At 38.1% G+C, this 24067-nt stretch overlaps 2 protein-coding genes across 4 annotated transcripts in view; one reads left to right on the forward strand and one right to left on the reverse strand.

Annotated features, from left to right (window-relative positions):
- The window catches only part of prss12 (serine protease 12), a 29706-nt gene extending 20319 nt beyond the window's left edge, over nt 1–9387 (forward strand). The window contains exons 12-13 of the mRNA XM_086156798.1: nt 1992–2287; nt 4809–9387. Coding sequence (XP_086012924.1) covers nt 1992–2287; nt 4809–5140 — 628 coding nt within the window. The 3' untranslated portion in view covers nt 5141–9387. The remainder of the gene's footprint in view (nt 1–1991; nt 2288–4808) is intronic.
- ndst3 (N-deacetylase/N-sulfotransferase (heparan glucosaminyl) 3) overlaps nt 9377–24067 on the reverse strand; it is a 53732-nt gene continuing 39041 nt past the window's right edge. For 2 of the 3 annotated variants that reach the window (XM_086156796.1, XM_086156794.1), the window contains 9 exons: nt 23247–23429; nt 21999–22095; nt 20914–21037; nt 20275–20449; nt 19838–20008; nt 19472–19581; nt 12524–12626; nt 11412–11522; nt 9377–10457 (listed from right to left, as the gene is read on the reverse strand). In XM_086156796.1, the coding sequence (XP_086012922.1) occupies nt 10428–10457; nt 11412–11522; nt 12524–12626; nt 19472–19581; nt 19838–20008; nt 20275–20449; nt 20914–21037; nt 21999–22095; nt 23247–23429 (1104 nt within the window). In that variant the 3' untranslated portion in view covers nt 9377–10427. Of the gene's footprint in view, nt 10463–11411; nt 11523–12523; nt 12627–19471; nt 19582–19837; nt 20009–20274; nt 20450–20913; nt 21038–21998; nt 22096–23246; nt 23430–24067 lie in introns of all 3 variants that reach the window. The other variant, XM_086156795.1, reaches the window with a different exon arrangement.

Here is a 24067-nt window from a genome sequence, read left to right on the forward strand (position 1 = left end):
AATCAAGCATGTATATTTAAACAACACATCAGTCTCCTATATCGTGTCAAGGTGGTCAGTTTTGTTTGATTGGTTTGTAGCTTGAAATGAACCTTGGAAATTATTAAAATAAAATTTATAAATGAAATATTTTCTGATAATTGCCTGAAAACCTCATAATAGGCAGCAGCGAGATGTTAAGTAGGGAATTTGATGGCAATACTGTCTCAGAGTCTGTCACTTAATTTATACAAGTGCATCAGTACAAGCAGGAAAAGAAGAATGAAGGAAAGGCAAACAGAAAGAAGGAAATTCTGAAAGAAAGAAGGAGGAAAGGAGATTTAAGAAAAGAAAGAGTTAGCGAGAACACAGAGATACAAAGAAAGTGTTTAATAGAAACAGGGATATCAGTGAAGGCTAAAAATGATCTGAAAATGATCTGCATTTTAAAAGAAAATAGTGATTTATAGTGGGTTGTCTATAAATCACTATAATCACAGGTACTATCGTTTGATACCCTCCCAGGTTTCAGTGTAACTGTTTGTAATTGGACTCTTGACAAGCCACAATAACACCACATCTAATTATCCAGGATTTTTAAAACACATTGGAAACCGCCATTAACCAAATCCCATCCTGTACAATTTCACAGTGTATTTTTCGGGCCCTTTTCTGTACCAGGCGCAGAATTTGAGGAGCAGAACATCTACCTTTTAATATGATACCTGTATGAAAATAACAGCTCCATCTGAGCAGAAAATGATCACAACTTATATATCAACCATCAGCGCAGTCAAATAACAGATAGAAATAATGGAATTTCCTTCTCCACCTACCTAAAGTGGTGAACTATTTATAATTTTACAGTAGGCATTCTAGTGAGAGGACATGAAGGTAGTTGGTGTGAGGGGAGGATACAGAGAATAGGGTTAGATGGCAAACCTTGATTCGCTGTGCTGAAAGAAGAAGATTCTAGCAGCTAAATAATTTGTCTAGATATATCATTTTCTTACAGTTTGTACTTATAGGTATGAAGGCATTTTACTCAAAGAAAGGTTTTTTTTTGTTGCTAGTTACAGATCTGCTTTAACTTTAGATATCAATCAACTTAATAGTACCTTCTGCATCTTTTTCTCCGAGCCAGACTTTTGGCATTTTTACTAGAATACTAAGGGACTGGCTTAACTGCATGTTTTTACCTTTGTGTTTTGAATTTTCTGAAATTTGAGGAAGAAAGAAGAAGAAAATTGTTGTAATATTGTTGACTTCTCAAATTTCATAATTGACATAACAATGAGTTGTCAGTGCTTATGGTAGATCAGCATTTAATCAGATTTTTAGTTTTGCATCTGTTTATGACTTGAAAAGAGAAAATATCGTCGCTTTTTGCGTTATTTATTACCACCTAAGAGATTTATGTTATGATTATACCCTAAACCTCCTCAACCTTGTATTTTTCCAAATGTTAATACATTTTACATGTTTTAAAACACTAACTTCAGTTATTTGTCTTGATTTTGGCATAAGCCAAACACCTGCTTCTCTGTGGCATTTTGTCAAACTGAGAAATTCGCTGAATGCGATTGTGGGTCTCTGTCATCCAGGGGGTAGGTCTGGTCAGGTTAGGAAACAGCTCTAAAAGCATGTTTCCAGTTGTAATTGGAGACAGAAATTTAGCGTGATTATTTAGTCTTCATGCATCTTTCTTCTTGAATTTTAACTATCTTTACCTTTTTCTATTCAATTTGCAAATAAATTACTTCCTTATTCAACCCTTTGACCCACATAAAATCCTAAAGACTTTGAAAGCATCACTGTTGAGCTTCAGAGTATGTAATCCTCTTCCAGTTTGAGTATTGGTGAACTGATGGAAGTGTTTAGGCACTTCACCAATGTTAAGGAAATTATTATTGATTAGTTATTTTAGAAAAGCCTTAGAAGAATCAACTGCTGTCAAAGGAAAAAAGATTGTAAAAAAAATGTTAAATGTATCCCTTTATTTTTCATTATAGGTATGGAAACAGCACAAAGCAGTATAAAGTTAGGGTTGGTGACTACCACTCCCTTGTCCCTGAGGAATATGAAAAGGAGTACGGCGTTGATCAGATTGTCATCCATCCAAATTACCACTTTCAGAGCAATGACTATGACCTGGCCTTGGTCCGTCTGTCACCGGGTGCACTGGGTCATACACCAGGAGAGTGTCTGTCATTTAGCAATCATGTCCTTCCTGCCTGTTTGCCTCTGAGGAAAGAGAGAGGGCTCAAACAAGCCAGTAACTGTCACATTACCGGCTGGGGTGACACAGGTGAGTGTGGCTCCCCTGGGGAATGGATATCATTGCCCTTGTGTTTGTCTATTCTCCTGCCTTATTGTGCACATGAAAAGAAAACCATTGCACATAGATGAAAAAGGGGTAATGTTGTCTGATTCAACCGTTATTTTGTAAGACAGTAAAAGTAAAGTTAATTAATTAAAAATGTCAGAAAGCTTCAGTTGCCTCATCTTCCCAAGCTCTCCATTTGACTGAGTATACACACATCTGTTTCTGATTACTTTATTACATGCTGATGTCATTGATCATAGCAACGAAAGCCAGGGAGGGTTAGTGACACCAAACAATTATCCAAAATGCCGGGTAGATTTCTATTTTGGTCACACTGTCAGGCTGATGAACAGGACAACTTGCTCACTGACACTTGACCAAAGGGATGAATTGTGTATAAGAACAGACCTCTGTCTGATGTGGTAATATGCTGTCTAAACTTCTGGAAGAGGTATGGCCTTGAAAGGATATAAACTACTATGTCCCCCACAGAAAGGTGCCAGCTCTTTGAATATCACTGTAAAACCAGTATAGTTGACATTTTAAAGAAACTGTTCTGTTCGCAAATGGGGAGCACACACCAGTTCTATAATGCACTTTGTTGAAAATAATGCTGAATGGGCTGTAAAACTCATATGCTCAGGTACAGTTATATACCAAAAAATATATTAATATAATGAACATGATATAAGCAAGATGTAACTACTGTAACAGAAATGCAAAAATAGGAGCTGTCAATTTTTAAATGTCAGCCTTGCCTTCCAGAACATGGAAATGCAGAATGTGGTACTTACTGACCCTTTCATTAAATCCATTGGTGTCAGGTAAACACATCAAGGCTGTAGCCCTGAGTGATGTGGGTACATGTTTTACAACTTTATGTTATGACTGGCTTCTTGCTGCTCAGTCTACCTATGGTTACTGACCACATTAACATCTGATGACTGTTGGCTTTTTCAGTAAAATTGAACAGATTGTGGTGATTCACAACGTCTGCTTTCAGAATGGAAGTTTTTTAGGTTGTCTGACACTTTATTTGCTGCGGACTGCTACCTCAGTGTGGTAGGACTGTTAGCTTCATCAATGGAAAAATTCTGTTAAGAAATGTTTGAATAGAGGCCTCCCTGACGGGCCCGAAGTCTTTTGATGATAGATAAGTAAGTGACAACAGTGATGCATACATTTATGGGTTCATGTGACCTCTTGATATCATGCTTTAGCTAGATAATTGTTTTGGGAGGCAAGCATCTTTTGGTGAGACAGTAAACACAACAGTACTATTAAACATCAAGAGGTGGGGAGGCAGACTGATTGTGAGGAGCAAGTCCAATCTTGTCACTGAGCGGTATCAGCATATCTGTTAGGAATGCTGTCCATAGGCAGTTGGTGTCACAAAAAACATAGTAATTTTTTTTTTAACATTGAAGACATATAAACCACTCCAAGGGCCAATCATCCATTCTGTTTTAATTCAGAGGCACAGTATGCCTCACCACCACTTGTGTTGAACACTCTTTCTCACTGTAGAGCTCAGTTTTAGTCTTTCTCTAATCCTGGTAGCTCCCTTCTGACCTGGGATGGGGGAGATGTGCCAAATCCAGTGAAGATCCCTGCAGGCAGATATGTGGGAAAACCTTCTATAGTTACTGGGAGTGTAGTCCACTGGGTCTGGCGTGTGTGGGTTCATATTCTCAGTGAACATATTATTAGTGAAACATTAAGAGCTTTTATATGCAGTGTGCATGATGGTGACTGGTGTGACTTTGAGGGCGTGTGTCTACATCTGAGGATTCCTGGTTTCAAGAGCTGGGTACCTGAAATTTTGACATTCTCTGTGGTTTTTGTATTCAGCTTTTTTTCCTCTACTCTCATAGTGTACTTGGCAGCTATTTTAGTCTTATCACATATTCTTTTGGGATAGAACAGCAGGCCAGTACTTTCACAGTTAATGATGGAAGCCGGGGTCTCTTAGACGAGTTTCTAGATATTCAGCTGACTGGTGAGAATTATTTACCTTCACTTGGGAAGTTTATGACTTTGGTGCATGAAAAGTTAAACAATGTATGCAGTTAAACTTTTACTGAACCCTTACCCTGCCATAACTAGCTTGTTTCAATTCATCCCATTATTGAGTCTTTCATTTGTCTCAATTCTGTAAGTATAGTAGGAGCAGTGAATGCACACTGTCGACCACAAGCTCTGCATGTACTGTATATGTGTGTATTATGGCTGGATTCAAGGATCCAGACTAGTCTTATGGGCAATATTACATTACATTACATTACATTACATTACATTACATTACATTGCATTTGGCAGACGCTTTTATCCAAAGCGACTTACAATAGAGGACATAGGGACTACAAATACACTTGCAAATACATGATGCACAGGAAATATACAGAACAGTAAGCTTGGGTTAGTGAGGGGTTTTTTTTTTTTTTGTTTGTTTTTCTGTAATTATCATATCTGTAATTTGAACTCACAAACATATTTTTTGCAGGTCGCTCATACTCCATGACTCTTCAACAGGCCCCCCTCTCCCTTTTTCCTCGTCGTCACTGCCAGCAGCATTTCCACCAAGTATTCACAAGTCGTATGCTCTGTGCTGGCAGCATCCAGGAAGGGAGACGTGTGGACAGTTGCCGTGGTGACAGTGGAGGTCCACTGGTCTGTGAGCGTCCAGGAGGGGGTTGGGTGGTTTATGGGGTCACATCCTGGGGCCACGCATGCCGAACACAACAGTCCCCTGGTGTATACACCAAAGTGTCTGCCTTCAGCTCCTGGATACGTACGGTGATTGGACGGAATGCCAAAAGGGGAAAAAGGCGATGAAAGATTAACTGAAAAAAAAATTATCTTATGACCTATTTGAATGATTAGGTGACAACTGATAATTTCAAATATTTGTAGTTTGTAAAAAATAACATAGTTACTCAAATTCTAAGACCTGACTATTAAATGAAGGTAGCAAAGATATTGCTGGAAATTTCTCTTTGAGAATTTTGTACTTTTTGTGTTGGCTAAACCCTGTCTTGTCATCACAGCCATGAGCACTTGTTTTCATGATCTGCAAAATGCTAAATCATATTCAGTGTAGATTTTAATACAGACATTATTTATATACTGTGGGGCAAAAAAGTATTTAGTCAGCTACCAATTATGCAAGTTCTCCCACTTAAAAAGATGAGCGAGGCCTGTAAGTTTGATCATAAGTACTCTTCAACTATGAGAAACAGTATGGGGGAAAAGAATCTAGGAAATTACATTGTAGGTTTTTTAATGACTTAATTGGTAAATTCCTCAGTAAAATAAGTATTTGGTCACAGATAGAAATACGTATAAAACAAACAAGCAAGATTTCTGGCTCTCACAGAGCTAACAGGCTCTCAAATGCAATGTTTTCACCTGGTATTTTCAGAGCCTCTGGTATTTCAGTCCAATAATCATAATCAGAGAACCTTTAATTGTCCCCGAGTGGCAATTAGAGGGCATAAGGGGTAGCACAGCAACTTAGAACAGATGAAGTATAAATATGAATTAATGTATATAGAATAAAGGTAAAATAAAAATTTGAGAAAAATAAAGGGAAGTAACTCCCTCATCAATAAGGTGCCTTAAATAAAATGCATCATTATAATAATCATTAACAATTATTATTATTATTATTATCATTATTATTAGTGGTAGTAGTAGTAGTGCTTTCCCTTCTCCACTTGGTCCTGATACATTGGAGAGTTGACATTGTATAAGCTGGGTTGTTCTGCCCACAGCTCCACCATATGCTCCTCTCTCTGGAGGAGAGATTAAGCGGGATGTCACCGTTCTCGTTCATCCATGCCACATCAAATATCGTCTCTGCTGCCAATACCGCTCTGGGGATTGTTTGTCAACCAGATTTCCTTTTTCCTTATGATTGCCAATTTTAAGCCACTGGAAAGTCATAAGGTGTAAGCCAAGCACTAAAGTGATTACATTATGTGAATGCACAGGCTTGCACTAAAAACCTGATAAGGTACTTGATGCATGAGAATATGTGCTTTTGAGATGAGATGAGATGAGAACAACTTTATTAATCCCAAAGGAAATTGTTGTGCCAGAGTTTCAAGTAAAAAACATAACAGTAATAGACAATAGTGGAAAGGAGGAAGAATAAGAAATATAATGAAATATAAATTGTCTTAGCTGTTAGCAGTAACTACAAAGATTGAAGATTCCCTGCGGCTGAGGGAAGAGGAATTAAAAAGTCTGATAGCCTTTTTAATGAGCCTTTTGAGCTAGGCTTTTAAGAGACATTGACATTTGACAAATCATATTTAATTTAATCAAATATTTTTTTTATTTAAATGCATTTTTCATGACTGTGTTCTTGGTTGAACTTAAAAACTGATTTCAGGTTACCATTTTTACTCATTGAAAGTGTAAATACTGACATTAATGGTATTTGTCCTTGTATAGCTCAACATTTGCACAAAAAAGGATAAATGTGCTTAGTGCTCAAAGTACATGTAGAAATTGGATATCTGAAATTACTAATGAGTTTTGTTTTTGTTTTTTCAAATTGTTTTATGCTAACTCTGACTTGAAAAATATGCTGTTGTACAGTTACATCTTAATTAACATGTATCAAGCCGTCCTTTTTAAAATCTTTTTAATGTTCTGTGTCATTTCTTCATAAAGTACGATTCAGTAAAAAAATGAGTGAGATGTGTTAAATTGATTTATCTTCCCTTTTTCCAAAAGTTTTTCCTCACTATATGGGTTAGTGAACATTATTGCTGCTAGTATAACAAGAGCTCTGTTAGATGTGTATTTGGCAGTAAACTGCGAAAGGGGGCACCAACTACATGTTGTTCAGTGCAAATGCGCACAATCACATGTTTCGCTGGTATGTCACACCTTGTCTATAGGAAAGATAGTGCTGTCCTTGTTCACCAGTCAGCATGTTGTGTTGACACAACAAATGTTTTAACGACTACTTTGGTACTAACATTGGGGTTCCAGTATAAAAGTAAATGAGCTTCAAAAGTTTGCAGCACTGATTATTTTTTTGCTTCTTTTGTCAACTAATGTATTTGACACATTATTTGTAATCTATGATTCATGAGCATAATTCAGCGAACTCAGTTGATAATGTCAGATTCCATCATTTGTCAGTCTTGACATCGGACATTTTGTCAAATGATTAATGTTGACTTTATCTAATTTAATGTGTCTCTTACATGCGATATTTATTGTTAACGAACAAAATAAAATGCTTTCAAAGGTAAAATATTCAACCTCAGATTGACAAAATTATGACATGGTAAAAATCGTATTGGGTAATGTATCATAAAAAATGTGGCTATGTTACTCATTACATCACACTAATCTGTTTCAGCTGCCTTTTCTGAGACATACACAAATGTAAATGAAGTTGCATTTCTCATATTCAGTCTATCCTATTTCCCTTTTATTTGACAAGTTAAGAACCACACTATGAATTCAAGTTCTGACATGTTTAACTACCCGATGCTTCATGTGAATAATTTTTAACTGTGTAAATTGTGCTGTTAAAATGCATTCCGTTGCTGAGCCAGCTTTCTTTTACTATTGTATTTACTCTATGTTAAAGTTATGAAGATTACTTGTTTATGAAAAGGAAAATTTAGGATTCATGTTCTTTCTTTCTACATGTATTACTTTTAGCATATGTTACAACTACTACTACTACTACTACTTCTACTACTAACTCTAATCATAATTATAATAATACATTTTATCTAAGTGAGCTTTTTCAAAAATTAAGTGGTATTCGAAGCAAATTGGAATCAAATTGCTATTACTTTCCTAGGTCATAACTTTGTGTAGAAGCTTTGCAGACATATTTCTGTAGGCAAGTAAATACAAATAGCACATTAAGCTCAAGATCCCAGAGGACAAATGTGCTTGGAGGAACATACTAAAATGATAACATCTGCCCATTTATGTCTTTCTTGTTTGAGGGCTCCCTCAGCTGGCCACTATAACATGTAACATGATCAATTTTTAATTACTCTTGGACAAATTCTTCAGGCCTAAATGTTGATAGTGTTGAAATGAATGTTTTCAATACTTGTTCCAACACTCAAACAAAAAAAATTAAAAATTACTGGTCTTTTAATTCCCCATCTCAGCTGTTCCTGGTGAATTGCTAGATTTAGATCTCTGCCCTATTAAGATAGATTACATAGTTACCGCTGACCAGTAACTATGTATATATGCCTGTACGATGTCCTTGAGTTTCATTTAAGTTGCCTTAAATATAATGTATAATTATCATTATACTAAGATGTATATTCACATCTATCTTCATCATTGTCCAGAATTTAGAATTACACGTAACTGAATTTGAATGAGACACAATTAGCCTCTTTACCTGTTGACACTTGATAATATTTTGAAATATTGAGATGAGCATACAATGTACGTTTAACTCACATTTTAGCTTGAATAAGTAAACATATTAGACTGGGTAATGCAGGACCAAATACAGGTAATATAGGACCAAAAAGTATAATTTTATTGAAAAAAACTTGAACATCAATTTTACATGGACCAAAATTAAAGGTATGTTACTGCTCTGTGACATCTAAAATTTTATTATAATGATAACTGTACCCATGAGCTCTGCTAGCTCATTCTTGGCAAACTTATACATGCATATTCTGCTTTGACCTCAGTGCTGACTGACAGTCTTTAACAGTTTTTTAAGCACTTGCTAGCTGAAACACTCATACAAAATATGGATGTTTGCCTAGGTACTACACTATTGGTAGTGAGTAATACAAATCAATACAAAATAAAACTTGAAAAATGTAAAACACTACATTGTGTTAAACTACATGGGGCAATGGTGACTGATGAAATTTTGATTGGAGCGTGCAACGACTCCCAGCACATTAACCGCTCGTGTTTTCTTTTATTTGTCTGTAAATAATAAGCATTCTATTTTCAACCATTTAAGAAAAGCATTTTCCTTACCCTGCAAAACATAATTTATTTGTATTAGCTTCCCAATAAAGAGAAAAAACAAACACACACATTGTATGCTGTCAGTCATAACTGTTTATTTGATTTTGGTTTCTGTGTTTAACATTTAGGGGTTCCTTTGCAGTAAATTGGATGTAAATAACACACAAATCTGTTTTTAAAATAAAAAAGAACAGAGACAGAGACAAAACAGTAACTGCAGTAGAGCCTGGGAATTAGGTGTCATATCTAGGCTCAATTTGGTCTTTTGTCTACACGCAAACCAATATCTCCCAAGTGCATAGGACTGATATCCTCAGTGTTTATCCACTACTAAATGGAAACAATGTTCCTCTGCATGGCTTATCACATGAAAATAATGAGCAAATAATTTGTCCATAATTCATTCTTTCCAACCAGAGCCTGAAGTGATATCTCTTGGTGTAAACACGGCTACAGAATGTACTAGAAACTAAGTTCACAAAATTAAAGGAAAGGAAAAAAAAAATCACAAAACAATAACAACATAAAAAAATAAAAGCCTGTCACACACCCTGAGTCTATGCATGTTCTTGAAAATATAAACAAATTTCCAAACCTTATGGTGTCTCATTTTGGAAGGAATTCAAAACAAAACTGAATGATTTTCTTTGCGATATTTGGAACTTAGTGCAAAGTCATACAAGGAACCACACAGCTGACCAGCGCTGTTTAGAAATGATAAATTAAAGGTGATATTGGAACAAAAACAATAACCATTCACTTCAATTCAGCACTTAAGCTCTCCAGAGGTTCACGAAAGGGTTTAGGTTGTTAAAAACTTGCCAAATGTTACTTGTGACCTCTTACTTTCTTCATCATCATGACATGATGAATACATTTAGTACCACCTTCTTCAGAGCTGTCTAGGGCAGCAGAAACATCTGTCTAGATATTCATCCACCATTTAAGTTCAATTTCAGCTCAAAAAATATCTTTGAGCTGTTATAACGTCTTTTCTCCTGAAGCAACGCCACAGTTCTGGTGTCAAACAAGGCAACTTGTCCTCGTCTTCACTTTAGGATCACTAAAGGCCTCACTCAGTGCATCTGATGGTGAGTTGCTCCTTGTTTTTGGACTTGACCCTTGGCGTTTAACCACGGCTCATCGATGCAAAGGTTATCTAACCTTGAGAAATAGGTAGGGCGAAAGGGGATAGATACAGAGTGGAGGGGAGTATGGAGAATAAAGTAATTAATTGTTTCAGATCTTCAAAAATTGTTTCAAATCTTCAAAAAAAAGTAAATGAATGACACTGAATGCAATGTTATATTTGTCAAGAGACTCAGTATAGAACAACCACATCCTGTGACAAGTTATACAATATTCGGGTCTGCAGAAGACCAATGACTCTAAAAAGATCAAGGTGAAACTGGTATCAAAACAGAACTTGACAAACAATATGGCTATTTGCTCTGAATGTCTTTTCAGGACAATTGCTTAATAACCTTTAAAATACTTTAGCGTGTGGCAGGGAGACTGGCTGGCGGAACCCCAGAGTCCTTTGCAAGTTATGACGACTGTTTGGAGCTTCTCATGGTTCTGTGTTAGAAAACTCCATTTTGAATAACTGCACAATGTCGGAGTTGATGTGTGACACTAACCTACACCATTAGTTGTCGTAACTGGGAGATACAGCCTTAGTCTAACTGTTAGCTCTGAGAGAGAAAACCCCCGGGTTTCCCATATTTGATCGTTATGGAATTAAAGACATCATCCAAAGAAGACAATGCCAAGAGCAAGCCATCCCTGACTCTGACTGTCACTTTGCTAAAACCAGAATTACCACAATATCCTTAATTTAATTTTTATAAACAGCCCCACAGCGGGCTCTTATGCATTGTGTACTGATATTCAATTTGTTACATTATTTTGATTGATTTAGTGTCGGAATTGCAAAACCTAATTGTAATATAAATCCAAAATGTTAACATTTGGCCTTTGATATGGTGGTATAGTAAACTAATTCCAAATGACGGGATTTAGTCACTATGTTTTGTATTGGCTTTGACTTAAAAAAAGACAATTCATAAACAGCATTTACTTGCTGGCATCATAAGAGTTAAATGCTACAGACCTTCTGCAGTTCCTCTCTTAGCCAAGATGGAAGGGGCTGTCCAAGGCGATGCAGCAGTTTTGACAGCTCTACATTGTGTTCTCTGTAATACCTTGAAAGATATGTGCGTGCCTGAAGAGAAGAGCAAAATAGGTTACAAGGTAAGTTGGCCCGATGTGGCTAGGAGTGAGGGAAGATCACGACAGAGAAATAAAACAAATATAAAGGAAAAAGAATAAGGAAGTTGATGAATGACTGAATTGGACAGGACATACAGGGGGGGAGCAAGGGTGTTTTGACAAGTAGAATGACAAGTCACCCAACCCTGGGAGAGAAAATGCTCAAGGACCAAGAAGGCACAGGAGACAAGGAAGTGAATAGATCGCATTGGTGCAAAAGGGATGGACGGAGGTTACATTTAGAGAAAGGAGTAGAAAGGCAGCAAGCCAGTAAGGGGCAAATGAAGAAATTTAGAGAGACTAATGATGTGCCACTATCTTTAGATTAGATTATTCTACTCATTGGACTTCAAGGCACTAAGTGCCAACCATGATTAGCACATCTAAGAAAAGAAATGAGGGACAGGGGTAAAATTCCACAAGGGATGCATGAGATCTATTATCTCTCTTCCCTGCATGCCCCCACTGCATTGTCTCCATTCCCTCCTCCTCATCTGTCCTCTATTTCTATGTCTCCTGTGGAAACTCATATATATTGTTAAATTAAAGCTGACTGTGGCATAGGCATTTCTAAAGTGTGAGTATACATGGGAAGACAAATTTTATCTCTGTGTGTTTATCCTCATTTGAAAAGCAAATTTAATTCATTGTGCTCTATGTAATTACATGCAAGAACATGATTTAGAGAATGTATTTTATCCTTTTTATACCTTTCTAAATTCATCCTAACCTACATCTTCTCTCTGAGTTGTCATTATAAGTATGTTATTTTGTGTCTAAATCTGCTTGGCTGACAGCTTCAATACGAATATTGAGCCCTTAGGAGGATTGCTACAAATAGTGACGAGGACTATGGATTGTCACGCTCAGTCAGGTTGCAGGTTTTTCTTTTTCTCTAAATTTTTGTTCAGTACATACAATACATGCTAATTTTTTTCATGAAAGAATTTTTACCTTTGACTCCATAGGAAGGTACTTTCTCCCTTTGCTCTTTCCCAAACACTTTGTCTTGCCTCCTTCAAGGAGCTGGCACCAAAAGCCCTTCTGAGGGTCAAACCTGACAGAACAGAATGGAGTGCAAATGAAAATATCAAGAACGGTTAAGAGACCAAAAAATCCAATTTCAAATCCATCAGTTTTAAAAATTAATTTCAACATCTGACATCATTGTACTGGCAGTAATAATGAGATAATCTTTCACAGAAATCATAGGATTGAAAAAATGTGGTTATCACACCCTCACCAAAGAGGGACCACTATCAATATACATTTAGCACATCCTGTCTTTATAATATATGTGTCTCACTGACCTTAGCAAAGTCTTATATCTAAATGTCCCAAGAAATCACCTCTTCCTCTCTAGACACTTTACAGTGTATGGAATAAGTTAAGCTTACTGGTTGGTTGACACATGATTCCATTTGGTATGGCTATATTGACATCTGCACATATTCTGTATACATTATTTGATTTAAAATTGTGTCAGTTGGCTATGCTTTTATAAGCATTGTAACCTAAGAGGAAAAGGGACGATACTTTATCAGCCCACTGTATTCTGATCTGATTTGGGGAGAAAAACACAGATGGTCAAAATATTAGTGAAATCAATCAGTCCAATGCCACTATGAGTACGACCGGGTTGAGTTATCCAATAGAATGAATGAAGACTGGAAGGAAGCTTATGTGCAAAAATAAGTCACTTTTATTAAGTCATAATTCAGGTTAAAACAATGGAGATGAAAAGGATGGCCAATCTAACGAGAAAGCAAAATAAGTGTAACCAGTCAGCTGTGGCTGCGACACCCCAGAGGAAACACAAAGTGTTACACAAACACCCCAACAATAGAAATCAACCTTTCTGGGGAATTCACTCCTCGCAAAACGTACCCCGACAACAACATGAGCCAACTCACAAGGGCTGTTTCACTACACACCAAGCAGGAGCCACACTCCTATACACCACAGCACACATGAGGGGTGCAAATACTGAGTCTACTTCCCCTTATAAGCTCCCCGGCCACAGCAAAGTACAAAATAAATATAGAGATAAGAGAGATAAACAAAACAATAAGGTGGAGGTGGTTTCACGATATAGCTGGAGTTACAGGACAGAATAGTGAGCGCCTGATGGCCTACTGTTTAACACACACTAAACATCACTTGCTTGAGGGTTTTAAATATTATCACTTTAAAATAGTGGTGGGGAAAAAGTGGTTACACTAATGGTCTTGACTTCTATAATTGGCCTGAACCTTCCGTCCAGTTCAGCGCGAGGAAATGTTAGTAACCTCTGTAAAGTTCAGTCCCTCAGAAATACTGTTCGCAAGTGCCGTTTTCCTCTATTTTACGTTGAATTTGAGTCGCAAACTTTGCTGTTTTCGCACGGCCGGCACAGCTAAATTGTTCAGGTGCCTGCCTTCCGGCGTTTGCCGCATGAATGCTGTTACTTCCTGTCACATGACCATAAGGCTACATAAAAATTAAAGGGCCAGCGTTCCTCGGCACGCAAACAAAGATTAAGGCGCTTAACATATAATAATCCATGTAGCTTTTTGGTGACTACATATAAAATACATGTTTGAATTTGCATAATTCAGGAGTTGCTATTTGTGAATTAAGTATAAATTTCCTTTATAAATATACATAGATACACATATACATACATATTAAATTGTACATTTGCATTTATGGGGTTGCATATTATAGCAATGTCCATCACAAATAAAAGGGCAGAGAGTGCTTTTGTAATAAATGGTTATATTGCAGTCCAAGATATTAGGAATAATGTTGAATGGAAATTGAAGTATTGTTCTTACTCCGCATGTATTAGGAAGTGAACAAAAAAAGTGAGAGAAATACTCAAGTAGTTACTGTGTTTTCTTCTGACAAGACAGGAGAAAGAAAGGAGAGGGGATTAACTAAATAGGCTTCACTGTTGAGGATCTGTCAGACCAATGCCATGTCAAAAGAATGAGGAGGAGGAAAGAAAGATTAGGCTTTTGTGTTATTCAGTCTTTGTCCAAAACCCACATTGCCAAGCACACATTCACATCTTCCTCATCACACTGTCAAAATGCATCTTGTCACAATTTATTTGTATGCGTGTGGGTTTGCAATTCAAGACAGGGGCACCTGTTCTGATCTGAGCTATAAATCTGAGATGAATTGTGAGTTGTATTTTACAAATAAATAACTGACCAGTCTCCCCAAACCAAAAGGCTCCACTGGTAATAATATTGGTAGTTTAATACAGAAAAAAATGCATTTGAAATCATAGTGAGATTATCATAAGGTAGAACAAATACATTAGTACTGTCTGTTAAGTTATAATTCAGTGTAAAATAGTCTCAGTTATTACTGCCATCAGCTAAATTTTGGTTTTATTGCAAGGTATGCAGTCTGTGGCACAATAATAATACAGTACATCACTTCTTCTTCTTCTTCTCCTTTCGGCTTTTCCCTTCAGGGATCGCCAGAGCGAATGACCCTTCTCCATCTAATCCTATTCTCTGTATCCTCCTCTCTCACGTCAACTACCCTCATATTCTCTCTCACTACATCCATATATCTTCTCTTTGGTCTCCAATCCAGCATCCGTCTACCAAAATACATACTATCCCTACTTTGTACATGACTTAACCATCTCAGTCTGTCTTCTCTGACCTCTCCAAAACATCTAACATATGCTGTTCCTCTGAAAGACTCATTCCTGATCCTATCCATTCTGGTTACTCCCAAACAGAACCATAGCATCTTCATCTCTGCTTGCCTATAGCGCTGCTTCCTGTCTTTTCATCATAGTAACTGTTTCTAGGCCATACAGCATCGCTGCTTTCACCACTGTCTTGTACACCTTTCATTTCATTCTGGCTGATAGTCTGCTATCGCATAGTACCCCTGAGACTTTTATCCACCCATTCCAACCTGCTTGAACCTGTCTCTTCACCTCTTTTCCACTCTTTCCATTGCTCTGGACTGTTGACCCCAAGTACCTGAAATCCTCCAACTTCTCGATCTCCACTCCCTGTAGCCTCACCGTTCCACCCGAGTTCCTCTCATTCACAAACATATATTCTGTCTTGCTGCGACTAACTTTCATTCCTTTCCTTTCCAGAGCATACCTCCAACTATCTAGATTTTCCTCAACCTGTTCCCTGGTCTCATTACAGATCACAATATCATCTGCAAACATCATGGTCCATGGAGAGTCCTGTCGAACCTCATCTATCAGCCTGTCCATCACCACTGCACACAAGTCCCACCTCCTCCTTAAACCTCTCTGTTACCGCTACAGTACACCTCACCACTGTCTCACAGCTAGCATACATGTCCTGCGACAGTCGAACATACTTCTCTCCCACTCCAGATTTCCTGTTACAATACCAGAGCTCCTCTCTTGGCACCCTGTCATATGCTTTTTCTAGGTCTACAAAAACACTATGCAGCTCCCTCTGGCCTTCTCTGTATTTCTCTATTAACATTTTCAAAGCAAATACAGCATCTGTTGTACACTTTCTAGGCATGAAGCCATACTACTGTTCACAAATGCAGACTACTGCTCTCAGTCTAGTTTCCACTACTCTTTCCCATAACTTCATTGTATGGCTCATCAACTTTATCCCTCAATAGTTTCCGCAATTGTACACATCCCCCTTATTCTTAAAAATGGGCACCATCACACTTCTTCTCCATGCTTCAGGCATCTTCTCACTCTCTAAGATCCCATTGAATAAACTGGTCAGAAACTACCGCCGCCTCTCTTAGACACTTCCACACCTCCACAGGTATATCATCAGGACCAACTGCTTCCCCAATCTTCATCCTCTTCAATGTCTTCCTCACTTTACTTTTACTAATCTGAGCTACTTTGTGGTCTACAATAGTCACCTCTTCTATCCTTGCCTCTCTTTCATATTCCATATTTATTAGCTCTTCAAAGTATTCTTTCCATCTTCCCATTACTCTTCTAGAATCTGTCCATACATTTCCCTACCTCAATCAGTAACTTACACTGTATATCCCTTTACTTATATCCGTTCTCTTCAGTCCTCTCAGTGTCCCACTTCTTCTTTGCTAACCACTTTCTCTCTATATAATCCTACACTTCCTCATTCCACCACCAAGTCTCCTTATCTACTTTCCTTCCAGGTGATACACCAAGTACTCTCCTACCTGTCTTCCTGATAGCAGTAGCTGTAGTTGTCCAAACATCTTGAAGCGCTACCTTAACCACCCAGATCCTTCTCAACTCCTCCCTGAAAACCATACAGCACTCCTCCCTTTTCAGCTTCCACCATTTTGTCCTCTGCTCTGCCTTTGTCCACTTGATCTTCCTTGTCACCAGAGTCATCCTCTAAACCACCAACCTATGCTGTCTGGCTACGCTTACCTCATCTATTGAACCTACGTGCTCCTACTATAAGTTACCCTATGTTCTTGTCTTTTCTGGAAAAAAGTGTTCACTACAGCCATTTCAATCCTTTATGCAAAATCTACCACCATCTGTCCCTCTGCATCCTCTATACCAAATCTGCCCATCACTTCTTATCCCCTCTATTGCCCTCACCAACATGTCCATTGAAGTCTGCACAGATTACCACTCTCTCATCTCCGGGGATATTCTGCATCACTTCATCTAACTCATGCCAGAACTTCTCCTTCTTCTCTAACTCACATCCTACCTGCAGAGCATAGCCACCAACAACATTGAGCATCACACCTTCAATTTCCAATTTCAAACTCATAAGTCCATCTGACATTCTTTTCACACCCAGAACATTCCTAACAAACTCCTCCTTCAAGATAAACTTAAAAGCCTGCTCCTAAGCTTCTGGTCTCACTACCTTTCCACCTGGTCACCTGAACATTCAGTATATCCTCTTTCCTTCTCTGCATCATGTCGACCAACTCTCTACCATTTCCTGTCATAGTCCCGATATTCAAAGTCTCTACTCTCAGTCCCAGACTCTTGCTTTTCATCTTCTCTCTCTGCTTCTGAACCCACCTTCCTCCTCTCCTTCTTTGACCTACAGTAGCCTAGTTTCCATTGGTACCCTTTCGGTCACCGGTACAAATGGCAGTTGTTGTTAACCCAGGCCTCGAACGATCTGGTATGATCTGGTTATTTGGTTTGATTCGCATGTTTGGTTTTGGCAAAAGTTTTACGCCGGATGAACTTCCTGACACAACGCTCTTCATTAACATGGGGTTGGGACCGGCTCAGGGAGACACTGGCCCGTGCCCTCCAATGCCTGGCTCTGGGAGACACCGGCCCATGCCGCCACAGGGTATACAGTATATAACTCATATGATATAATCCATTTTTGTTCTTAATTTTAAAAAAGCTTTCCATGTCTGTTCCCAAAAACAATAGTCTGAATTAAAATGATATAAACTACCTTATATTTGTGGAATGGCACCATTGCCCGTGATGCTTAAATAATAATATAATAATAGTTTACGATGGTAAATACTTTTCCCTAATAATATTTATAGAGTTGTTAAGAAACAGTTATATTTTGTTTTGAAATATCAAGTGAAGTGACTGACAATCTACAGTTGACATCTGGAATCAATGTGTCCAAACTTTTTCACTGAGGGCCACATATAGAAAAATATACGAGGGGCTGGGCCTCTTACTGGAGGTACGGTATATAGCCTCACGTCTAGTGTATTAAAGTTAGATATATAAATGAAAAGTTGGTCAAATATGCTATATTAGTTGAATGTGTTTACAGAAAAAATCTTCACAGCTTTCAATAAATGGATGTTTATTGATTTATTCAGATAGAGGGGAGCTCATTCTCAGAACACCAGCCACAGATTTCTGCTTGGTCAGGATGGTGATCCTGAAATTTCAAGTTTGTTAAGTTATTAAGCTTATTAGTACACCTATTTACATTTCTTAATTTTTTTTATCAATTCTTAAGGACTACATTGGAAGTTAAGATAAAGAATGCACATAATTTTGCTAAATTATTTTGGTGAGTATCAACTGCACTTGGTATCTAAATTGGTCAGCGCGCTAATCATCCAGCAGTGGTTGCTGATCAGATGCGACTCATGTCAAAATACAGACAAATGCAACCTGACAAGGGGACGATCAAATCTGCCTCGCACCAAGAGTTGAGATCAGCTGATTTTGCACAGTGTGCGCAGCGATGTGAATTCATGGAAAAAATACTTTTAGTCACCCTACAGGCTAGTTACCATTTGCTTTATTTTCTGCCCTCGCTCAGCACCAGTTTAGGACATGTAGGTCTGATATTTGGTTTTTAGTGTTAGTCGTACATTACATTTCTTTATCACTGCCGCAGCCGCAATTCAAATCAAACAGACACACTTCCCCTTGAATTCTTTGGAGAAATATGAATTATCCCAGCGTGTCTGAAATTTTCTGCACTCACTTTCTTGGTTTCGTTTATTTGGTTCTGCCATGTTTGGTAATCTGTGGCCATTTCTTTTCTGTGATTTTCTTTTTTGGGGGGGAGTTGCCTTATTCAACAGTGGCTTCCTCTGCTGTTACAAATAAAAAGAGCAATAAAGTTTCAAGTGCCATATTCAGTTCTATTTATAAAATTTTCTGCAGGACAATTAAAAATGGCCTGTTGGGCGCAGTTGGCCCACAGGCCACAGTTTAGACACTTTGGTCTATTTCATCTCCTGCTAGTGAAACTTGCTTGGATAAAGGTTTCACCTTCTTATTATCGCCAGTAGATGTCAGGCTTCACACAGATTTGTTTTTGGGTCTCATTACTACAAGAATTCTAGACGCTGAACCTTGTCATGACATGACAGGTTAAACATGCCCCTTTCCCGAATGTCAGGCATCTGATGAAGCTAAGATGTAGAAATAAAAAGACAGAAAACAGGCTATAGGCAGACACTGCACTTGAGACTTACGTCAGGGCCTGGGAGTAGTTGAAATGAGGAGTGACACCCAAAAATTTCTGGACTTCATCCATCACTGCTGCAGGGTCATTTCTCAGCTGATGGCCATCTATAATCATCAGCTACACAGACAGGCACACATACGTATATTTTATTAAAACATCCAACAGTATGTGGATCCATTCAAAATTAATTAAATTAGCAGCAAGGAAATGGTCTCTTTAATTCAACTTTTAGCCCCCATAGAAGTTAGACAATAGAAAACAAATATCAATCAACTGTTATCTGTCTTTAATCTTAACTCCTCAATACGATTGACATCATCTAATTTAAAATTTTACAAGAAAAAAAAAAGATATTTTAAAAATAATAAAGGACCTGATTAGCAGGATAGTAGGTGAGCCACCTCTCCAGGTGTGTGGAGTAGAGACCAGGGACAAGACAGCGGCTCTGCAGGGAGCGCAACTCAGCTGGTGCTCCAGCCCTTGCGCTGATGACATCATAAAAAGTGAATCGTAGAGCTGCATGGTCCTCATGAGCTCTTTGATGCTGTAAGAGTTTGAAAAGCGTTTGAAAATACAGCCTCATAAGCTTTAAAGATCATAAATTTAAGTGATTCATATACTAGTACCATAAGTGATTACCACATCATATCAAGATTTTTATTATGATCACTGACATTCTATTAAGGGAGTAGGTGCACGCTGAGGAATATGGATGTCCTTTCATTTTCTATTTTCATAGAATTTTTGTGTGTGTGCATGCGTATGTGTATGTGTGTGTGTGTGTGTGTGTGTGTGTGTTTGCATGTCTACCTGATACCAGCTGTATGCCCGATCAGAGGGGTTGATGAGAAGGGTGATGATCTTGGCCTTGGGCAGCAGAGCAGCAGCACGCTGTGGAGACTCCTCTGAGGGGAAGTAATTAGCACTCTTCTCAAACAGGAAGTCTGTGCTAACATTAGAAGGTACAGGAAAAAACTCCATGTACCTAAAGCAAGAGAAGATTTTGATAAAAATTAAATATTTACAAATGCCCATATGGCAGAAATGCTTTATGGTCCATGAGTATTAATATACTATATTTTGGTATATTCAGCCTGCGACATGCATATTCAAGTCAAATACGAGATTGATGGATACATAGATACTTTGAGCCTTAGTGTCTTACTCAAAGGTGATCTGAACTATTTCTTGAAAAATCAAGGTCATGTAAGATGGCTTTCGAGAATATGCCAGCTGTGTCTCTGTCATCTTACTACCCTTGTTATGGATCAATTTAGGGAGCCATATGTCTGTTATCTTACATTTACAAGCTTCAAATGATCAAATGAATTTTTGAAAATTCTTATACCATTCAGCAATAACTTTATAAAATGAGTTGTTTGTTTAGCTCTCCTCTGGATGTAACAAACACTATGAATAGTAGGAATAAGTATTTGAGTGTGTCCTCACCAGTCAATTCCTTTGTGGTAGTTGTCTGTGTTAAAAAATTGGACCTCCTCATATGTCTTAGGACTGGGAAAGTTACTGGATATTGAGGAATGCATGAGTAGGAAGAGATAAAGTGCTGTTGTTCCTGGAAGAAAAGGCATAATTCATAACTGGTTCATTAATACAGTAGAGGAAAATATCTTGTGTGTGTGTGTGTTTGTATGTATCTGTAATGATCAAAGAGTTCCCTATCATCCATCCATCCATTATCTATTGCTTATTTACTTAGGGTTGTGGGGGATGCTAGAGCCTATCTCAGTTGCCGAAGGCAGGATACACCCAGGACTGGTCACCAGTCAACCGCAGGGCCACATATAGAGACAGACATCCATTTAGTCTTTCACTCACACTTTTCACACACTCAGGGCAATTTTTCCAGTTAACCTCCTACATGTTATTGGACTGTTATTGAACTCCACACAGAAATCAAACCACGCTCCTTCATGCTGTGAGGCAGAAGCGCTTACCACTGTGCCCCCCAAACAGCCCAGAGTTCCCCATCATAATGTTCCAAATTATTTGACACCAATGAGAAACACGGTTCTCACTGGTGCCCCCCCAGCTTCTATTTAACCTGTCTTGGCTGCTTCTCTGGCATATCGGGCTACTAAAAAGAGAATGCATTGTAGTCTATCTGCTTTTAGGTTGCAACAGTTGCTATAGTGACCCATATCCCCATTATGTTATCAGCTAGTTAATTAGAAGCATTAAAGGACCCAATCACCTTTCACACCTAACACTGATTAGAACAGCATTTATAATTCACAAAATTACACACAGGAAAATTTGTCTCAAATTACTATCCTGAAATTTATAATATTGCCGTTTTTAATTGCCTCTCAAAGAGAGAGAACGAGTCAGAGAAATCCTACATAAAGAAAGTTCTTGTTATCAAGTGCTGTCTCTCTATGTATGAAAATTGTGTGTGTTTGTGTGTGTGTGTGTGTGTGTGTGTACTTTGTGCCCCTTTGACATGACCAGAAAAGTACAGATGATTAAGGGACTTGTCTCTGGGTTGAGGTAACCAGATTGTATTTGTGGCATACCTGTTTTTTGTGGTCCTATCACCATGAACTTTGGTAACCTGTCACAGGTTTTCTCTTTAGACCAGATGTCTTTATGTCGTTTGTCATCACATGGGTTCTACAAGAACATGCACAAAGAATAAGTGTTACTATACAAAACAAAACACTTGTGCTTATACACCCTTGTCTTGTCTTGTCTATTTTAATTGCAAGAATTTATAGACCATACACTTCTTTTAAGAGGAGTGTTACATTTCTGTAGATCGATATGACTTGTCACTCTCACCATTTCAATATACATATATACAGACACACACACACACACACACACACACACACACACACACACACACACACACACACACACACACACATATATATATATATATATATAATCAAGTACAATAATGCCATCCTTCATAACCTCGGCATAATAGTGGGTATACTATCTGTTTCAGTTCCATGAACATTGATATGCATAAAAATATGATCTGATATCCCTCCATAACCATAAAATTTGACTACTGGCACACAAGCAAGACATTGCAAACAATGTTTGAACAAATGGAGCCAACTATCATGTACATTGTTGCCATGCCTGAACACGAGTAAAATCATCATTAATAACAATTATACTTATACCTTATTTAAACACTTAATAATAATAAACAAAGTAGAACTATCATCTTTCTGAACATTTATATTCATATATATTTGGTATTCCTCTAGACCTCCTGCCTGGCAGCTCCAATTCAAGCATCCATCTACCAATACATTCACTATCCCTCCTCTGTACATGACCGAACCATGTCAGTCTGGCTTCTCTGACCTTTCCTCCAAAACATATAACATGTGCTGTTCCTCTGATAGACTCATTCCTGATCCTATCCATCCTGGTCACTCCCAAAGAGAACCTTAACATCTTAATTTTTGTGACCTAGCTCTGCCTCCGGTCTTTTTTGTCATTGTAACTGTTTCTAGGCCATACAGCATCGCTGGTCTCACCACTGGCTGATCTTTCTGGCTGATAGTCTTCTATCATATAGCACCCCTGACACTTTTATCCACCCATTCCAACCTGCTTGAAACCGTCTCTTCACCTCTTTTCCACTCTCTCCGTTGCTCTGCACTGTTGACCCCAAGTACCTGAAATCCTCCAACTTCTTGATCTCCACTCCCTGTAGCCTCACCGTTCCACCCGGGTTCCCCTCATTCACACAAATATATCCCGTCTTGCTGTGCATTGTGGTCTAAAGCATGCTTACATACCTGCCACAAAGGGCTCCTTTGTTCAGGAAAAAGCTGGAAATACTTGTGTGCGAGCTGAAGAGGTGGAAGTGTATGAAGCTTCAGGTTTGTCCATGAGCGAAGAAAAGAGGCCAAGTGGACAAATGTGTAAATACCCAGGCGATCATTGCCATAGTTAGACAGGTGAGTCATGAATATACTGATCTGTGGTGAACAAAGAGACAGAAAAGGAGTTGCATGTAAAGAAGTGAAAATACTCCGATATTTTGCAGAATAACCTAAAAATCTACAATAAATGAAGGACTGCGGCAGCATAGTAAATTATGTTACTGTTTTTGAGTACAGTAGGAAGCCACCTGCTTATTTCACAAGCCGCTGTCCAATGGGCACCATTATGTTTTGGCATAGTGAAACATTTTATTCTGCTATGATCATACGTTAACTCGAAATCCTGTAAGATTTCAAATACAGACAAAGTAATACAGTCATCATTTTGATGAAAAGAATACAAGGAGCTACAAAAATGTGAGTATCTGAGGCTGTGTAAATGTATTCATTCATTCATTCATTCATCCATCCATTCATTCATTCATTCATTCATTCGTTCATTCATTCGTTCATTCAGTCCATCATTATCTATACAATTTATCCAGGGTTGCAGAAGTGGGGGGATCACATGTACTGTAGATACATTACACCATTCACTCTGTCATTCAAACTTCTGGGCAATTAAGGGTCTCCAATTAATGTAACGTATGTATTTGGGTTGTGGCAGGAAACTTGAGAGCCACGGAAGAAAACCACAAACCAGGGACATTTTTGCAGTGATGCAGAAGTACTAA

The sequence above is a fragment of the Fistularia commersonii genome, chromosome 12 (genome assembly GCF_037954325.1).
Source record: "Fistularia commersonii isolate RoL2024-O1a breed Wild chromosome 12, RoL_Fcom_v1.0, whole genome shotgun sequence".
Classification (NCBI taxonomy): domain Eukaryota; kingdom Metazoa; phylum Chordata; class Actinopteri; order Syngnathiformes; family Fistulariidae; genus Fistularia; species Fistularia commersonii.